Source organism: Mastigoproctus giganteus, chromosome 10 (assembly GCF_048544385.1).
Source record: "Mastigoproctus giganteus isolate SK-2022 chromosome 10, ASM4854438v1, whole genome shotgun sequence".
NCBI lineage: Eukaryota > Metazoa > Arthropoda > Arachnida > Uropygi > Thelyphonidae > Mastigoproctus > Mastigoproctus giganteus.
Window position 1 is genome coordinate 108,468,438 of NC_143584.1, and position 16,531 is coordinate 108,484,968.

Genomic DNA, 16,531 nt, shown 5'->3' on the forward strand with positions numbered 1-16,531 from the left:
TATCCAATCAAATTGGTCAAACAAGACCTACCTTTAACAAATCCATACTGTGTCTTAACTATTATTGCAGTCTTGTCTAGGTGATCCTGTAATGCTGCTTTAACCAGTTATTCCATTATTTTCACTGGATCACAAGTTAAAATGTCTGTAGTTACTTGTGTCACCTTTTGAACCCCCCTTTGTGAATTGGTGATACATTTGCACACCTCCAGTCCATGGGGACCTCCCCTGAGTCCAAGGAAGCACTCATAATTATGGCTAAGGGTTTGCTTACTTCCTTTTCTGCCTCTTTTAATATAACTGGATAGATTATATCCACTCCAGGTGCCTTCCTTATGTTTAACTTCAACAATTTCTCCTCCACTTTTCTCTCAGTTATTACAAAATCACTTAGCTCCCTGTTAGCATTTCATAAACGTCTGGCACTCCCCTCATTTAATGATTCCTGTTGTGAATGTAGATGCAAAATACTCATTCAGCTTATCAGCTACCTGAGCATGATCATCAATAGTCAACCCATTATGTTTAGTGGTCCAATCTGATTCATCCCTTTCCTTCTACAGTTTACATAAGTAAAGAACTCTTTGCTGTTTTAGTTTGCATCCTTTGCCAAAGATTTCTTGTAATCTTCCTTTGCCTGCCTGACTTCTTTTGTGACTTGATTACAGACTAGTTTGTACCTGCCATATGCTTCTCTGTCACCTGATAATTTATATGCATCCCATACATTCTTTTTCTCTGCCACAAGCCAAATTAATTCATCTGACATCCACTGAGGCTTAAACCTTGAACAGTATTTCTTAGTTGGAATGAAAAGCCTAGTAGCCTCCAAAATTAAGTCCTTGAAGGCTTCCCATTTAGAATTCAACGTTGGTAACATCATCAGTTGATCCCACTGTACAGAATTTAAAAACTGTCTGAGACCACTGTAGTCACCTTTACAAAAGCAAAAGTCCATCCCTTTAGCCTTGATGATAGTTACATCTTTAATTCCCTCATCAGTGCATTGGGATCACTGTCACCCAGTGGTTCCTTTATCTGCAGATTCTTAATGAATGAATAATCACTACTGATAATCAGGGCTAGGGTAAAGAAAGCCTGCACGAGAACGACGAGAAACCTCAGATAACTTACGTGGAAAATTAGTTTCCTGACACCAGACTCTAGCGCTGCCCGCTCAGCGTGCAGCGCTAGAGTCTGGTGTAGTTTGCCACGCCTACCTGTAGGTAGGCGTGGCAAACGATGAAATGATTGGTGGTAGGCGCAACAGACGACAAGCTACTGTGTAGTCATTGGTTGGCATTATGATGTGTATTTACCAGTAAAGAACGGTGCATAATAGTTTTGTAATGAACGGTGAACAGGCAATAGTAGTGATGAATCTTTTAAGGTGCTGATTGACGTTATGATATGTGTGTGTATCCGCACAAGTGTCTTTAAAAATAAAAAGTGTCTTTAAAAATAAAAGTACAGTAATAAAAAATTAATATTTTGTTAATAAACAATTTATGTGCTAGTCCACCCATGATTCTAAAGAAAAAGGTTAGGTTATCCCCTCCATTTCGGGAGGGGTTCAAGCTCCCATGGGATTCAAATGGAAGTAACCTGACCTTTTTTCACCATTAGGGCATATTATTGATCAAGAAAATAAAAATACAGTCATAAAAAAATTTATTTTTTATAAATGTATTTCTGAATATGACTGATTCTAAAGAAAAAAGGTTAGGTTACCCACTCCACTTCGGGAGGGGTTCAAGCTCCCATGGGATTCAAGTCTAGTTAACCGGACCTTTTTTCACCATTATGAAATACTGTAATGGTGAAAAAAGGTTAGGGCATGTGCGATTAGGACAAGTTACCACTAGTGCTGCTAAAGTGATACTAAACCGATGTTATTGTGTGTTGTGTTCGTGCACCAAAATCAGCACATCGTTTGCCACGCCTACCTGTCAATCAATATATCGTTCTCGACTTTGCTCCAGACCGATAATACCTACCATCTGTTTACCGAGTGAGCAGCGCTAGAGTGCCGTATTGGGAAACTAATTTTCCACGTAAGTTATCCGACGTTTCTCGTCGGATAACTTTGCAGGCTTTCTTTACCTTCGCCATAATCAGATCAAGAGTATTACTCCCTCTGGTTGCCTCTCAAACATGTTGCTGTAGAAAACAGTCATCCAATAAATCCACAAAAGTCTTGCTAGTGTGCGAGTGACCAAACACAAGTTCCAGTCAATATCTGGAAAGTTAAAATCCCCCATTATAAGACATTCTGATTTACTGGCCCACTCTATTTCTCTGCACAATTGTTCATTATACTTATCAGATTCATTAGGCCTATAACACACACCTACTCTCATTTTTTCTTTCCCAGTGCTTATTTCACACCAAACAGACTCAACACTGCAGTGTCCACCAACATCAACTGGATGCACTTCCTTAGATTTTTTGTTTCTTAACTAACAGCATAACCTCTCCTCCCTTCCTGTCCTTCCTATCCTTCCTGTACACATTGTACTCCCCAAATTCCAATTCTGCACTGCTTATATCTGCGTGACACCACGTCTCTGATATCCCAACAATATCTGCCTTTGATGTCTTGACTAGCACTTCAAGCTCATCAAATTTATTAACTATACTCCTAGCATTGGTGTACATGAAAGTATACATGTGCCTGTTCCTACTCCTAGTTACCCTAACACAGCCCATGTATTTACTTGTTCCACTATGGCTCCCAGCAGTCATGGAAATCTCCATTCTAAGAGAACGAAGTTCTCTGCATTATATCAATTTGCTAAAGGGAAATGTGAACAGTGAGCTCATAACTCCATCCGTGCCATCTGTTTAACAGCAGAATCTAAAAGATCTAATACAGTTAAAACTATTTTTTCAGTGATACTGTAACACACCAATATCTCTTTTTGCAGTATTAGTTCAAATGACTGCAAAATATGGATTAGCATGCAGTGTTTTTTGCACCTTGATTGAACTTAAAAAATCTTTAATGCCTAAATGTTTTTTTTTTTATTCCTAAGTTAGTGAATACAATTCAAACAAATTATCAAATAGAGAAAAAGAAATTTGTGGTGTGATTAGAAAGAAATTATTAACAGTGAAAAAGGATGGTAAAAAATTTAGCTTAAGCTCTCTGGTGAGTGGACTTGATTGAGAAATATGTGATATTTGAACATTAACATTCACACTAATAAGTTAACTTCTTCGTAACCTGAGGCTATTGCCCCAAAACAAATTATGTAACATTCATTCACACCTAAAGTTTTGGAATCTAAGATTAGCTCATGTATTTAAAACTGTGCCAGTGAAAAAGTGTGTTGAACTTGTCAAAAATGAGGGCAAAGGTCATAACCTAAGCATTAAAAGAGATAATGGTTGTATATCTGCCAACAGTGTTGTGATGAAGAAATTTGAAAGATTTACCCACCAATCAAGAACTATGTTTTACACATAGAATCCATTTGGCTGTTATTTCCATCTCTGTAAACCAAAAGAAACAGATACAACTTTATCAACTGAGGAGATGTGCCAATTATTCTCAGATGAGAATACCAGATTGAAGATCAATTTTGCACATTGAAAACCATTGAAAAGTAACAGTCATTATCTTTAGTGACCTCTCCAAATCTGAGAAATTGCAAAATTTAGAATTGTGACTACCATGTAGCCATCTTAATGTTTGTCAATAGTTTCAACTATAAAAGAAAGAATGGTTAGTCTTAGTCACCCACGAGGAAAATGTAGGAAAATGAAAATATAAAATGCTGCAAAATATGATTCATATGTAAAAAAAAAAAAAAAAAAAGTTTCACCTAAAACTTTGTGGTTGGCCTACTTTGAATCAGTACTATTTCTGCAGAACATTGCAGAAAGAGTGATGTGAGCTCACAACAATTTTACGAGGGGGCATTCAAAAAATAAGTTACACCTGCCGCCATCTCTTGGTATAATTGTGCAACAGATGTGGCACCTGTGTGGAATGGAGTCCATATTGTACTCTCCCCCCCCGGTAGGTGAGTTTCATTGACGTAGTGGTAACAGTTGTGTAGGAGCAAGCATTTTCATAATGGCCCATCGGCTAGAACGTTACTCCAAGTTTGAAGTACACGGAACAGTATGATTTTTGTGAGTGAAAAGTCTGAATTGTTCAGAGAATCATTGGGAAATAATGGCGGTGTATGGGGAAAATGCAGTGTCACGTCCAGCCATAGTGAAGTGGTGCTAGCAGTTTAAAAGTGGTTGCACAGAATTGATGGATGCTGATCGAAAATGAAGGCCATCAACGCCGGCCACTGCAGACAATGTGGTGCAAGTTGATGAAATGATTCGCAATAATCGAAGACTGACAGTTGCAGAAATGGCAAAGGAGTTGGATATTTCGATAGGCAGTGTTCATTCCATCATCTGTGAACATTGCGACTATCGCGAATTGTGTGCACAACGGATTCCCCGTTCACTGACAGACAAACACAAAGGTCAATGTTTTTTTTGTCTTCTCTAGCCTTCCTTCAGCACTATTCTGTGGAAGGCCTTGACTTCTTACGCTGCATCATCACTGGCGATGAAATGCAGGTACACCATTTCACCCCAGAAATGAAGAGAGCTTCTGTGAAATGAAGACGCACAACATTGCCTGTGTGGAAGAAATTCAAAGTTGCACCATCAGCAGGAAAGGTCAAGGCCACTGTGTTTTTCGACTGGAAGGAGTTGTTTACACTGAATTTATGGCAAAAGGCACAACAATTAATGCTGCCCAATACTGCCAAACATTACCATCTTTGCGAACAGCCATGAAAAACAAGAGGCCTGGAAAGTTAAGCAAAGGTGTTGTTCTCATTCAGGACAATGCCATGCCACACAATGCATGCCCAACACGACACTTACTCCAAAGTTTTGGATGAAAGGTATGGCAACATCTGCCGTACAGTCCTGATCTTTTGCCTTGTGATTATCACATCTTCGGCAAGCTGAAAGAACATCCAGGGGGGACAATGTATGCTTGCATTTATACCAATGCTAGAAGTATAGTAAATAAATTTGATGAATTTGAAGTGTTGGTCAAGACATCAAAGGCGGATATTGTTGGGATAGCAGAGACGTGGTGTCACACAGATATAAGGAATGCTGAACTGGAATTTGGGGAGTACAATGTGTACAGAAAGGATAGAAAGGGAGGAGGTGTTATGCTGTTAATTAAGAAAAACATAAAATCAGAAGAAGTGCATCCAGTTGATATAGATGAACAGTGCACTGTTGAGTCAGTTTGGTGTGACATAAGCACTGCGAAAGCAAAAATAAGAGTAGGAGTTTGTTATAGGCCTAATGACTCGAATGAGTACAGTGAACAATTGTACAGAGAAATAGAGTGGGCTAGTAAATCGTAATGTCTTATAATGGGGGATTTTAACTTCCCAGATATTGACTGGAACTTGTGGGTTGGTCACTCACACACTAGTCAGACTTTTGTAGATTTATTGGATGATTGTTTTCTGCAGCAGCATGTTCGAGAGGCAACCAGAGAAAGTAATACTCTTGATCTGGTTATCAGCAGTGATCATTCATGTATTAAGAATTTGCAGATAAAGGAACCAATAGGTGGCAGTGATCACAGTGTACTGATGTGGGATTTACTTAAAGATTTAATTACCATCAGGGGTAAAGGAAAGGGTTTTTGCTTCCGTAAAGGTGAGTACAGTGGTCTCCGACAGTTTTTAAATTCTGTACAGTGGGATCAACTGACGATGTTACCAACAGTAAATTCTAAGTGGGAAGCATCCAAGGAATTAATCGTGGATGCTACTAAAAGTTTCATACCTATTAAGAAATATTGTTCAAGGTTTAGGCCTAAATGGTTATCTAATGAACTAATGAGACGCGTAACAGAGAAGAAAAATGCATGGGATGCATATAAATTATCAAGCGAATCAGAAGCCTATGGCAGATATAAGCTAGTCTGTAATCAGGTCACAAAGGAGGTTAGGCAGGCGAAGGCAGATTACGAGAAATCCTTGGCAAAAGATGCTAAGAAAAACAGCAAGGGTTTCTTTACTTATATAAATTCTAAAAGGAAGGGGATGAATCTGATTGGTCCACTTGATATCGATGGTTCGACTGTTGATGATCCTGCTCAGATAGAAAACAAACTGAATAAGTATTTTGCATCTACATTCACACATGAGGAATTATTAAGGTTTGAAAATGGCAGAAGGTTATCAAATTGTAGCAGGATACTTAATGATTTTGTAATAAATTAAAGCAAAGTGGAGGAGAAATTGTTGAAGTTAAACATAAGAAAAGCACCTGGGGTGGATGGGATCTATCCAGTTATATTAAAGGAGGCGGCAAAGCAACTAAGCAAACCCTTAGCCATAATTATGAGAGCATCCTTGGACTCAGGGGAGGTTCCCACGGACTGCAGATGTGCAAATGTATCCCCAATTCACAAAGGGGGATCGAAGGGTGACACTAGTAATTACAGACCAGTTAGTTTAACTTCTGTTCCGGGTAAAATAATGGAGTCATTGGTTAAAGATGCATTGCAGGATCATCTAGACAAGACTGCAGCAATAATTCAGACACAGCATGGGTTTGTTAAGGGAAAGTCTTGTCTGACAAATTTGATAGGATATTATGATGTGGTTACAAAGGAACTGGATGCAAAAAATAATTTTGATATCATATATTTGGATTTCAGGAAAGCTTTTGACACTATTGCGCATGGAAGACTATTGTTCAAATTGGAGCAGAATGGTATTAAGGGTAAGTTGCTACAATGGATAAAAGGATGGTTAAGTGGGAGAAGACAGAGGGTGGTAATCAATGGGTGCTACTCTTCGTGGACTAATGTTATTAGTGGAGTCCCACATGGTTCGGTGTTAGGTCCACTGTTGTTTTGTATATTTATCAATGATATTGATGAAGGTATATCAGGCTTAATGTCGAAGTTTGCAGATGATACAAAGGTTGGCAGGGTTGTTAATGACAGTAATGGCAGTGTGCTACTGCAACAGGATCTAGATAATTTGGGCAGATGGGCTAAGAAGTGACAACTGAAGTTTAACCTTGACAAATGCAAAGCATATGGGTAGAAGTAACCCCAGAGAAACGTTCCAACTGTGTGGTACTACACTTAAGGTGGTAGAAAATGAAAAAGACCTGGGTATAATTATGATATGAAGTTTTCTGAGCAATGCAGACAGGCTGCCAGGGCAGGTCATGGGGTTTTGTCAATGATGTATAGGAATTTTGCTAGCAGGGAAAAGGAGGTGATTATCCCTCTGTATAAGGCAATGGTCAGGCCATGCCTTGAGTACTGCGTACAGGTCTGGAGGCCTCATTTTAGGAAGGATGTAGATTTACTTGAGCGTGTACAGAGAAGGGCAACAAGATTGGTAAGGGGAATGAAGGGATCCTCTTACCAAGAGAGGCTTAAGTTCTGCAAATTGCAGTGGCTGGAGACTAGGCACCTGCGCTTTGACCTGATTGAAGTATATAAGGCCTTGAATGGGTTGAGCACGCTGAATTCTGATGGGATCCTTCCACTTGTTCAGATTACGAACCTAAGGGGACACAAATTCAAATTAAGAAAAGACAGATATAGAATAGATGTGCGGAAATTTGCCTTTAGCCAGTGGGTGGTTAATTGCTGAAACAAACTTCCATCTGTCGTTGTGGAAGTTGACAGGTTAAATAAATTTAAGGAGGAACTGGACAGGCATTTGGAGGGAATGGTGTGTTTTTTTTTTTTTTTTTTTGGCTGATGCTGCATAAGCTCATACACTTGCTTTCTTGCATCATATGCCACTACTACTACTACGACGATTTGCAAATGATGAGCAGGTGCAAACAGCAGTTCGATGGTGGCTGAATGACCAAGGAGTGGATTTCTATCATCAGGGAATCAACGTTTAGTCACACGTTCCGAGAAGTGCTTACATCAACTTGGTGACTATGTGGAAAAGTAGTGCAAAGTATGTGCTTTCTATTGCATAATGTTACACACCTCAATAAATATCTCTTGGGTTACAGTGGTCAAATGTAACTTATTTTTTGAATTACCCTCGTATGATTTCTATGGCTATGTTTAAAGATGTTTTCAGGCTGCTGTGGCTACCTAAACTGGTAGCCACAGCAGTCTGAAACAAAGCAAAAACAACAGCAAATTCTGATGCTTATTCTTGCCTCAACTGTATTTAACCAGATAAAGTAAGAGAGAAGAAAAAATCAACTTAAAAAAATTTCTGTAATGCAGTATAATTTATGTAAAGTCGTACTTTCTGAAATAGTTTATTCATAGTATTTTAATATACAGTGAGCATATTTTAATATTTGTGTGTAGGGAGGGGAGAAAGAAATAAATATGTTCCAGATTGGAGAGAGAATTTTTTGGTAAGAAGGACGTTACTTCCTTGTCTTTTGTCTCACTGATTCAGCCAGTAATAATAATTCAATCTAGAACAAGTGAAATCTTGTTCAGAAACAATTCAAATGTAGTGTTTCATGAAGTGCCATCGAAGTTGAACTAATGAAAATATTGTCACAAGTTAAAAAAGAGCTTGAAACTTCAGTCCTCTAATAGGCATTTCTTCTGGATAAAAAGCAAGACTTACAACATGTGCTGCAGAACATTTCCTATTTGAAAAAGCATATTTGTGGAGTAATCTTTTATGATTTGTGTTATCACAATGAGTGGTTCCAAAATGAACTGTGAATAGCATACTAAGTGCAAATGCAATTTACAGACAAAGTGTATTAATGCTTATTCTATCTTATCCCAACATATTTTTAGAAATGTTTCTTCATTCTGTATGAAAATATAATAACATACTTTGTCTGTGTTCTCATTCTGTTTATGTTATTGAGAGTAAATTGATCTCCTGAAGACATATTCTTATCATTCACTATTCTCCAGTTTAGATACGTGTGCGTATAAGATGAATCCTTATTACAAAAAAAAAATAATATTAATAATAAAAATGCTTGTAGAAGCATCATTCCAAGGTGTGATAATGATTGAATAGCAAAACTTTCTTGGCTTATGGCATAAAATTCACTATCATTCGTTTAATGCATCTCTACTTCCATCTCTGAGTCTTCTGAACTCAGATATTTTCATATATTAAATAATTAGCAGAATCAAGCAATAGTTATTACAAATTTCACATTATGTTATACATTTAATAACAAGCTTGCATTTTATTTATTTATTATTTTTATTTATTTGTTTGTTTTTATTAAAAATAAGTTAATAATTTTCTTTGTTTTGGCTGTACAAATTTTTCTTGAGTGACTAAAATATACTTTTTAATTTCAGATAAATGTTACTAAACAGGAACTAGAAGATACATTATTTCAACTTCTGAAGACTACTGAAACTCTGTCTTTTGATGCAAAAGTAGCTGTTCTTATAGATGAACATGCCCATGGGCTTATAACCAGAATTATTAATCGCCTTTTACTGATGGCAGATGTATTGAGAGATAATGTTGGCCGTTATGACATACTTCCTGCAGTGTCTGTTTTAATGTCAATTGGATTTATCCTCATGGTTGGCTATATAATGTCATATCTTGTGTAAGCAGAGAATATCTAAATTATATTTGTTCATTATATAATAATTTATAATGTAAGTAAACCTTTCCATACATATGTTGAAGTTGGAGACAGTATTAAGCCATTTTCGAAAACCAGAAGCAGCAGAATTAGATTAGGAGACTTGAGTCACTCTCCATAAAAAAAAAATTCTAATTTTGGTTGTATAACCATCTATCGTGTCTGGGCAGAATTGCAGACTTTCAAATTCAACCCTAATTCACTTTTTTTTTTTTCAACCGTGACCTGTACTTGTTAAGGATTTCCACCGGTCTCTTAATATCATTAGTGCCAACATGTACAACAGTATCACCTTTTGTGCCCTTAAAAGATGATATCCGTACATTGTCATCAACCTTTGCCCCTTGCATGACTTGTTTATTATGATGTACATTAAAAACTGATTCAAGCATAGCATTGTAACAACATCTCTGCTTGAGTTTAAATCAAAGCAGTGCAATCTCTGAATGGCATAACATGTTTTAGTGTACTGAGGCTTAGATATTTCTTGTGCCATGTAAGTCAGAAAAAATCTAGTGACTCTCAGAAAGTTTATTTTTTGTTTATTTAAATAAACATTTTGAAAATTTAAATTTTTTTACATTGTTTATTTCTTTGTATATCATATATTTGCCATTGCTGCCCTGTGTGAGCAATATTAAAAATCTTGTTTAAGGAAAACAGCCTAACAGCTGATCTGGCTAACCCAGATGCCAGACCTGAATCCATTCATATATCTTTGAATTGATGAACTAGAATGCCAGATCAGGGTTCAACCAATACACATCTTTTCTTGTTCTTGGTGAATTTTTCAGACATCTAACACTAAACCAATTATATAACTGACTTCCCTTGAAAGTAAACAGTTCTGTTTCATGGGCAGCTTTTGAATCTGAACATGCAGTGCTTCTTTAACCAGCGCCTCCATTAATTTTGACTGGAACAGAAATTAAACTAACAGGTCTGTAATTACTTGTGCCCCCTTTGATTCTCCTTTGTGAATTGAGGTCGCATTTGCACATCTCCAGTCCTTGGGTACCCCCTGAGTCCAAGGAAGCTGTCATAATTATGGCAAAGGGTTTGCTTACTTCCTTTGCCACCTCCTTTAATATAACTGGATAGATCCCATCCACCCCATGTGCCTTTTTTATGTTTATCTTCAACAATTTCTCCTCCACTTTGCTCTCAGTTATTAAAAAATCATTTAACTCATTAATATAATTTAATACACCTCTGATATTCCTATCTCTGAATAACTCCTCATGTGTAAATGTAGATGCAAAATGCTCATTCAATTTCTTAGCTACCTGAGCAGGATCCTCAACAGTTGAACCATCGGTATCAAGTGGAACAATCTGATTCATCCCCTTCCTCCTAGAGTTTACATAAGTAAAGAACTCTTTGTTGTTTTTCTTTGCATCCTCTCCCAAAGATTTCTTGTAATCTGTCTTTGCCTTCCTAACCTCCTTTTGACTTGATTACAGACCAGCTATATATACCATAATCTTCTGTCACCTGTTAATTTATATGTATTCCATGCGTTTTTCTGCTCTGTTACATGTCTCATTGGTTCATCTGACATCCATTTAGGCCTAAACCTGGAACAATATTTCTTAATTGGTATGAAAAGCCTAGTAGCTTCCAACATTACTTCCTTGAATGCTTCCTATTTAGAATCCGCTGTTGGTAACATCAACAGTTAGTCTCACTGTATAGAATTTAAAAAATCTCTGAGAGCACTGTGTTATCTCTGTGTGACACCACGTCTCTGATATCCCAACAATATCTGCCTTTGACATTTTGACCAGCATCTTTACAAAAGCAAAAATCCTTCCCTTTACCCCTGATAGTAGTTACATCTTTAAAGTAAATTCCACATCAGCACACTGTGATTGCTGCTACTTAGTGGTTCCTTTATCTGCAGATTCTTGATGCATGAAGAATCACTACTGATAATCCGATCAAGAGTATTACTCACTCTGGTTGCCTCTCAAACATACTGCTTTAGAGTGACCAACCCACAAGTTCCAGTCAGTATCTGGGAAGTTAAAATCCCCCATTATAAGACAATCTGATTTACTGGCCCACTCTATTTCTCTGTACAGTTGTTCATTATACTCAATGGAGTCACTTGTTTATAACACGCTCCTATCTCAATTTTTTCTTTCCCGGTGCTTATGTCACATCAAACTGACTCAATATTGCACTGTCGACCCATGTCAACTGGATGCACTTCCTTAGATTTTATGTGCATAACCTCTCCTCCCTTCCTGTCCTGTCTATCCTCCCTGTACACATTGTATTACACAAATTTCAATTCTCCATTCCTTATCTCTGTGTAACACCACATCTCTGATATCCCAACGATATCTGCCTTTGATCATTGTGCATTCTTCATAGATGCAAAGTATGAAATTATAAACTTGTTGCAGGATCACAGAATGATTTTATCAATCATTCTGTGATCCTTCATTGGGAACACAGAATGGTTCTACTGTATATGCAGTCACCATTGAACAGTGTTTGGAATATGCAGGGGTACCATTTTGCTAATCCTACATTTGTATCCATTTGGCTTATAGAGATATTATCCAAAACAATCAATAAAAATCTTTTCAGCAGTATAGATATGAGGTAGTTGTCACTCTGTTGTTGAAAAAATGATATATTCCAGAATAGCATTTGTATAAATCCACCATCAGATCATTACTTGTGAATTTGTTTATCTGCAATATATTTTTTTTTCTGGTCATTATTTGAAATTATACTGGTTAATACTTCTCTTAATATAAAACACTGTGTTTTATCCAAAACCGAATGCTAGATTTATTATCTAGCATGCTTCAAAATTACTCTTCATCTATCTGTCTGTCTTGTAGGTGTGATATTTTTACTCTGAAGAATGTGTTACAAGTGCAAAGTGTGTTAGTTGTCTGATGGCACCAGGGGTTCCCCCCATCTCCGTGTTGTGCACTCTGTTTGTGTAGCATAGAACTCTGTGAAGGCCAGAGATTTAAAAAAAGTGTGTGGGGAGCGGACAGATGTTTAGTGTTGTGTACCGTTGTTCTTCTGACCATTTAACCATTGGGGGCCCCTGTTGGGACCCACCATTACCGCACTTGGCCCCAGGGAGGCAGGTCAGGTACGCAGTAGATTTTTGTACTCTGGCAGGCCCTGCCACCTAGTTTCCAAAGATTTCAATGGCAAGGGCCTATGTAACAAAAAATAATAATAAAATAAAATAAAAAATAAAAAAATATAAAAAAAATAAAAAAGGGGGTTAACGCTAGAATATAAAAGGCCAAGAGTAAAGTAAGCATGGTTTAAATTTGGACATTATTAATTGATAAGTTGTGTGGGGTGTAAACTGTGAGATAGACAGAGTGGGGGAGAGCCAAAGGTTGGGGGTAAAAGACAGAGGTATGGAGATGATAGAGAAGGCGACCCCAGAAAGTCAGTGAAGCAGGCCCAGGCCTCACCAGGCGGAAGAAGGGGTGGCAGGGGGAGGAGACAGGAACCAATCTCCTCCCCCCCTGACTGGGAAGGAGAGTAAAAGAAAACCAGGCTAGAGTGCTCAGTTTGATCGCCAATGTGGCTTGTGGCAGAAAAGCTGCTGGTGTCTCCAGTGTCTGGGTTTTGAAGTCTTCAGTTGGATCAGGTACTGGTTGATCTTGCCTAGAGATTCAGTTGCAGATATCAGCCTGATGGAACTTGGATGAAGGAAGTGAATTTCAGTTCAATTGAGCTTCGATGAAGTCTGTGGTTGATGCTACTAGAGAGGGGTGCCCAGAATCTGTCTCAAGTTATTGCTCTTGGTGGTTTAGGCTCCTTAATGTTCTTCGTCTGTTGAAGGCACCCTGTGCAAAAGTGGTGAAATATTTATAATTGTTATGGGTATGAATTAGTATTTGTTCTTGGTCCATTGGCAAATTAATAATCTTTGTGATCCGAATAGATCTCAAGTCTTCATAGTCAGGACAGTCATACATTATATGGTGCCAAGATTCGTCATGCCACAGTGGCAGAGTGGATCATCTGTGATGCCCAGAGACGTTAATTTTTCTTGTATCGACCCGTGGTCTGTGAGGAGGTACTTTATATACAGGCCATGGGGAAAACCAGCTTGGGGCTTTTGGGAATGTGAACATTACTTCAGGGTTGAATTTCTTTGTAATTGCTCCCTTAGTGGATGTCGTCCATCTGTCCTGCCAGGCTTGCTGCAGGTGAGCGAGAAGGCACCTTTTCTCTGTCTTGCAGTTAATTGCTGGGTTGGTGGTGAATCCAGTGGTGGTAGTGGAGATTCCTTTGGACAGATGATACAACATGCCGCATCTAATTATTTCAAGATCTAGAGGGAGGACTCCAGCAAGGATTTGGAGAGCAGGAGTGCTAACCATGCAGCAGGCTCTGGTGATGGTAAGTAGTATTGCTCTTTGAATGGTGGCTAATTTCTTCTGATTTGTGACAATAGTTGCCCGATGATGCCAGACCCCAGCAGCATATGAGATGGCTGGAATAAAGACTGCTTTATAAAACAGGGCTAGGGTAAAAAAAAAAGTAAAGTAAAGTGCAGCCATTATCAACCCACTGCAGGATGGAAGCCTCCTCAACAATTCATGCTGAGGGAAATGGACCATAATCTGCCACGCTGGTCCAGGCAGATCGGGTTGGCAGATCGACCGTATTCAGCAGTCAGGAGCTTGAACCCCGGTCTACTCAAAGAGCGTGTGCTACTGCACTCCCGCTCCTGCCCACTCGGCTACGGAGGCCGTTCTAGGGCTAGGATATGTTGGTTTAGACTCCAGCCCCTGCGGGTGACCCTTGCCACCTATTCTGTGTAATTTCTTATCTTTTGGATATACTGTAGGTGTGGGAGAAAGGACTGTTTTGAGTCCAGGGTTACACCAAGGTGCTTCAGCTGGGTGCGGTGCTTGATGGTTGTGGCATTGATCTTAATCTGCGGTGGTCTGGTTGAGCTTAGGTTCCCTTTCAGGAGGATGCTGGAGGTTTTTTCAGCCGAGATTGTCAGGTTGTGCTGGGTAACCCACTCCTGGAGGAGCCAGAGTGCTCGGTTAGCAGAAATTTCAAGCTGGGCTCTTGAGCTGGCAGGCACGGAAAGGATCAAATCGTCTGCATAGGCTTCGGACTTAACATGCCCAAGATCTTGATTTAGAAACTCATCCAGGTCTTGATGAGTTTCTAAATCAAGATGAGTTTCTAGGACCAACTTTCTGTTCCAGAAAGTTGGTCCTAGGACTGAACCCTGTGGATCTTTCTGATCACCCTGGAGTAGGGAAGACTCTACACTGACAGATCTGTCACATAGATAGCTTTTAATGCAGGAGTAGAGATTTTGAGGAATCTGTGCTTGCCTGAGTCTGCCAAGGATTCTCGTCCACCAAAGTGAGTTGAACGCCCCATCAAAGTCAACTGCAATTACAAGGAAGTATTTTTCAGGTGTTGATTGAGCAGATGCTATGAGGTTATTTAGTGCATCTACTGTCGAGCGCCCCTGACGGAATCCATAATGGTTGTTGGCCTGTAGATTTCTGTTTGTATAGTACTTGTGAATTCTGAAGAAGATTAGTCTTTCAAGGTGTTTGCTGAGAAAAGGTTGGAGGGCGATTGGTCTGTATGATGTTGGCTGTTGTGGCGGTTTATTCGGATTCTTGAGAAGAAGTCAAAGATTAGCTGTCTTCCAATCAAGTGGAAAGGATCCTTTTGCCAGACAGTGGTTGAAAAGATTCAACAGTAAGCATGGCTTGTAGTCTGCTACTCTTTTGACAATCTCGGGCTCCAGAAGGTCAGAACCTGGGCATTTTACTGTGATGTCCTTCAGTTTCAATACTCGATGAAGTTCCTCCAGGGTGACTTCGGTTTTCTGCATGGTGTAGCACTCATTGGAGATGCAGAGTTGGGCTTGTATTGGTGCGAGGTCAAAGTTGGTGGCTGGAAAATGGTATTGAGTATATTATTAATTGACTGCTCCCAGGTAGTGGTTATTGTGCCTTGTGGTGTGAGAGTGGTTGTCAGAACCTCTCCCCTGGACAGTTTATTGGTGGTAATTTTATATACCACCCCTAAGGGTTGGCATTCCCAGCCAATGCCACCAGACGCTCCCAACATGTCCTTTGGCGGATTAGAGCTGTATAGGTGTTCCTGGCTATTCTATATTGTTGTCTCAAGACCTCCACCTCTGGCTACAGCCATGATCTCCTTACTGTTTGAAAAGCTTTCCTTTTACTATTTACCTCTCTGTGGAGGCGCTGCAGCTCTGGAGACCACCAGGGAACAGTGCTGGGGAGCGGATTTTTTCGTTTAAAGGTTGTGGTACAGGCGTTTGTAATGACCCTGGTAACAGTTCTCTGGTGCACTTCTGGATCTGGCAATTTACAGTCCCCCGCCGGGAGTTGCATGACAGATGTCCAGAGCTGTTATGAAGTTGTCCCAGTTAGAATTTTCTATTTTAAATCTGTTCAGTGTGAGTTTAGGATTCAATGGTTGCTGTTGGATTCTATACACTTGAAAGGTTATGGACACACCAGCCAGAGATGTAGCCAGCCATCTGTCTGCTAGCCAGGGTGATATCAATGTTTGATTCCCAGAGAGTAGATGAAAATGTTGGAAAATTGTGTGGCCTATTTAATATGGTAAGCTGTGAATTCAAGATAAACTCTTCCAGTCGCTGCCCATTGCGGGTGCCACTATGGTCATCAGACCCCGCAAACCAAGCAGGATAGCAGCAGTTTACATCTGCCCCCACGATAATTTTCTCATTGGGAAAAAGGGCCACTATGTTTTCCATATAGTTTATTGTTGGTAGAATATCCTCTCCAGGTCTGTTATATATAGAAACAACATAAAAGGTTCCAAGGGGACCTATGACATGCAGGCACACTGCCCAGGATGGCAGAGACTTGATATT

At 39.2% G+C, this 16,531-nt stretch overlaps 1 protein-coding gene across 2 annotated transcripts in view; it reads left to right on the top strand.

The window, feature by feature from the left end:
* The window catches only part of l(3)80Fg (dnaJ homolog subfamily C member 16 l(3)80Fg), a 330,832-nt gene that overhangs the window by 171,815 nt on the left and 142,486 nt on the right, over positions 1–16,531 (top strand). For both annotated transcript variants that reach the window (XM_090383988.1, XM_090383987.1), the window contains exon 7: positions 9,329–9,588. In XM_090383988.1, coding sequence (XP_090240114.1) covers positions 9,329–9,588 — 260 coding nt within the window. The remainder of the gene's footprint in view (positions 1–9,328; positions 9,589–16,531) is intronic.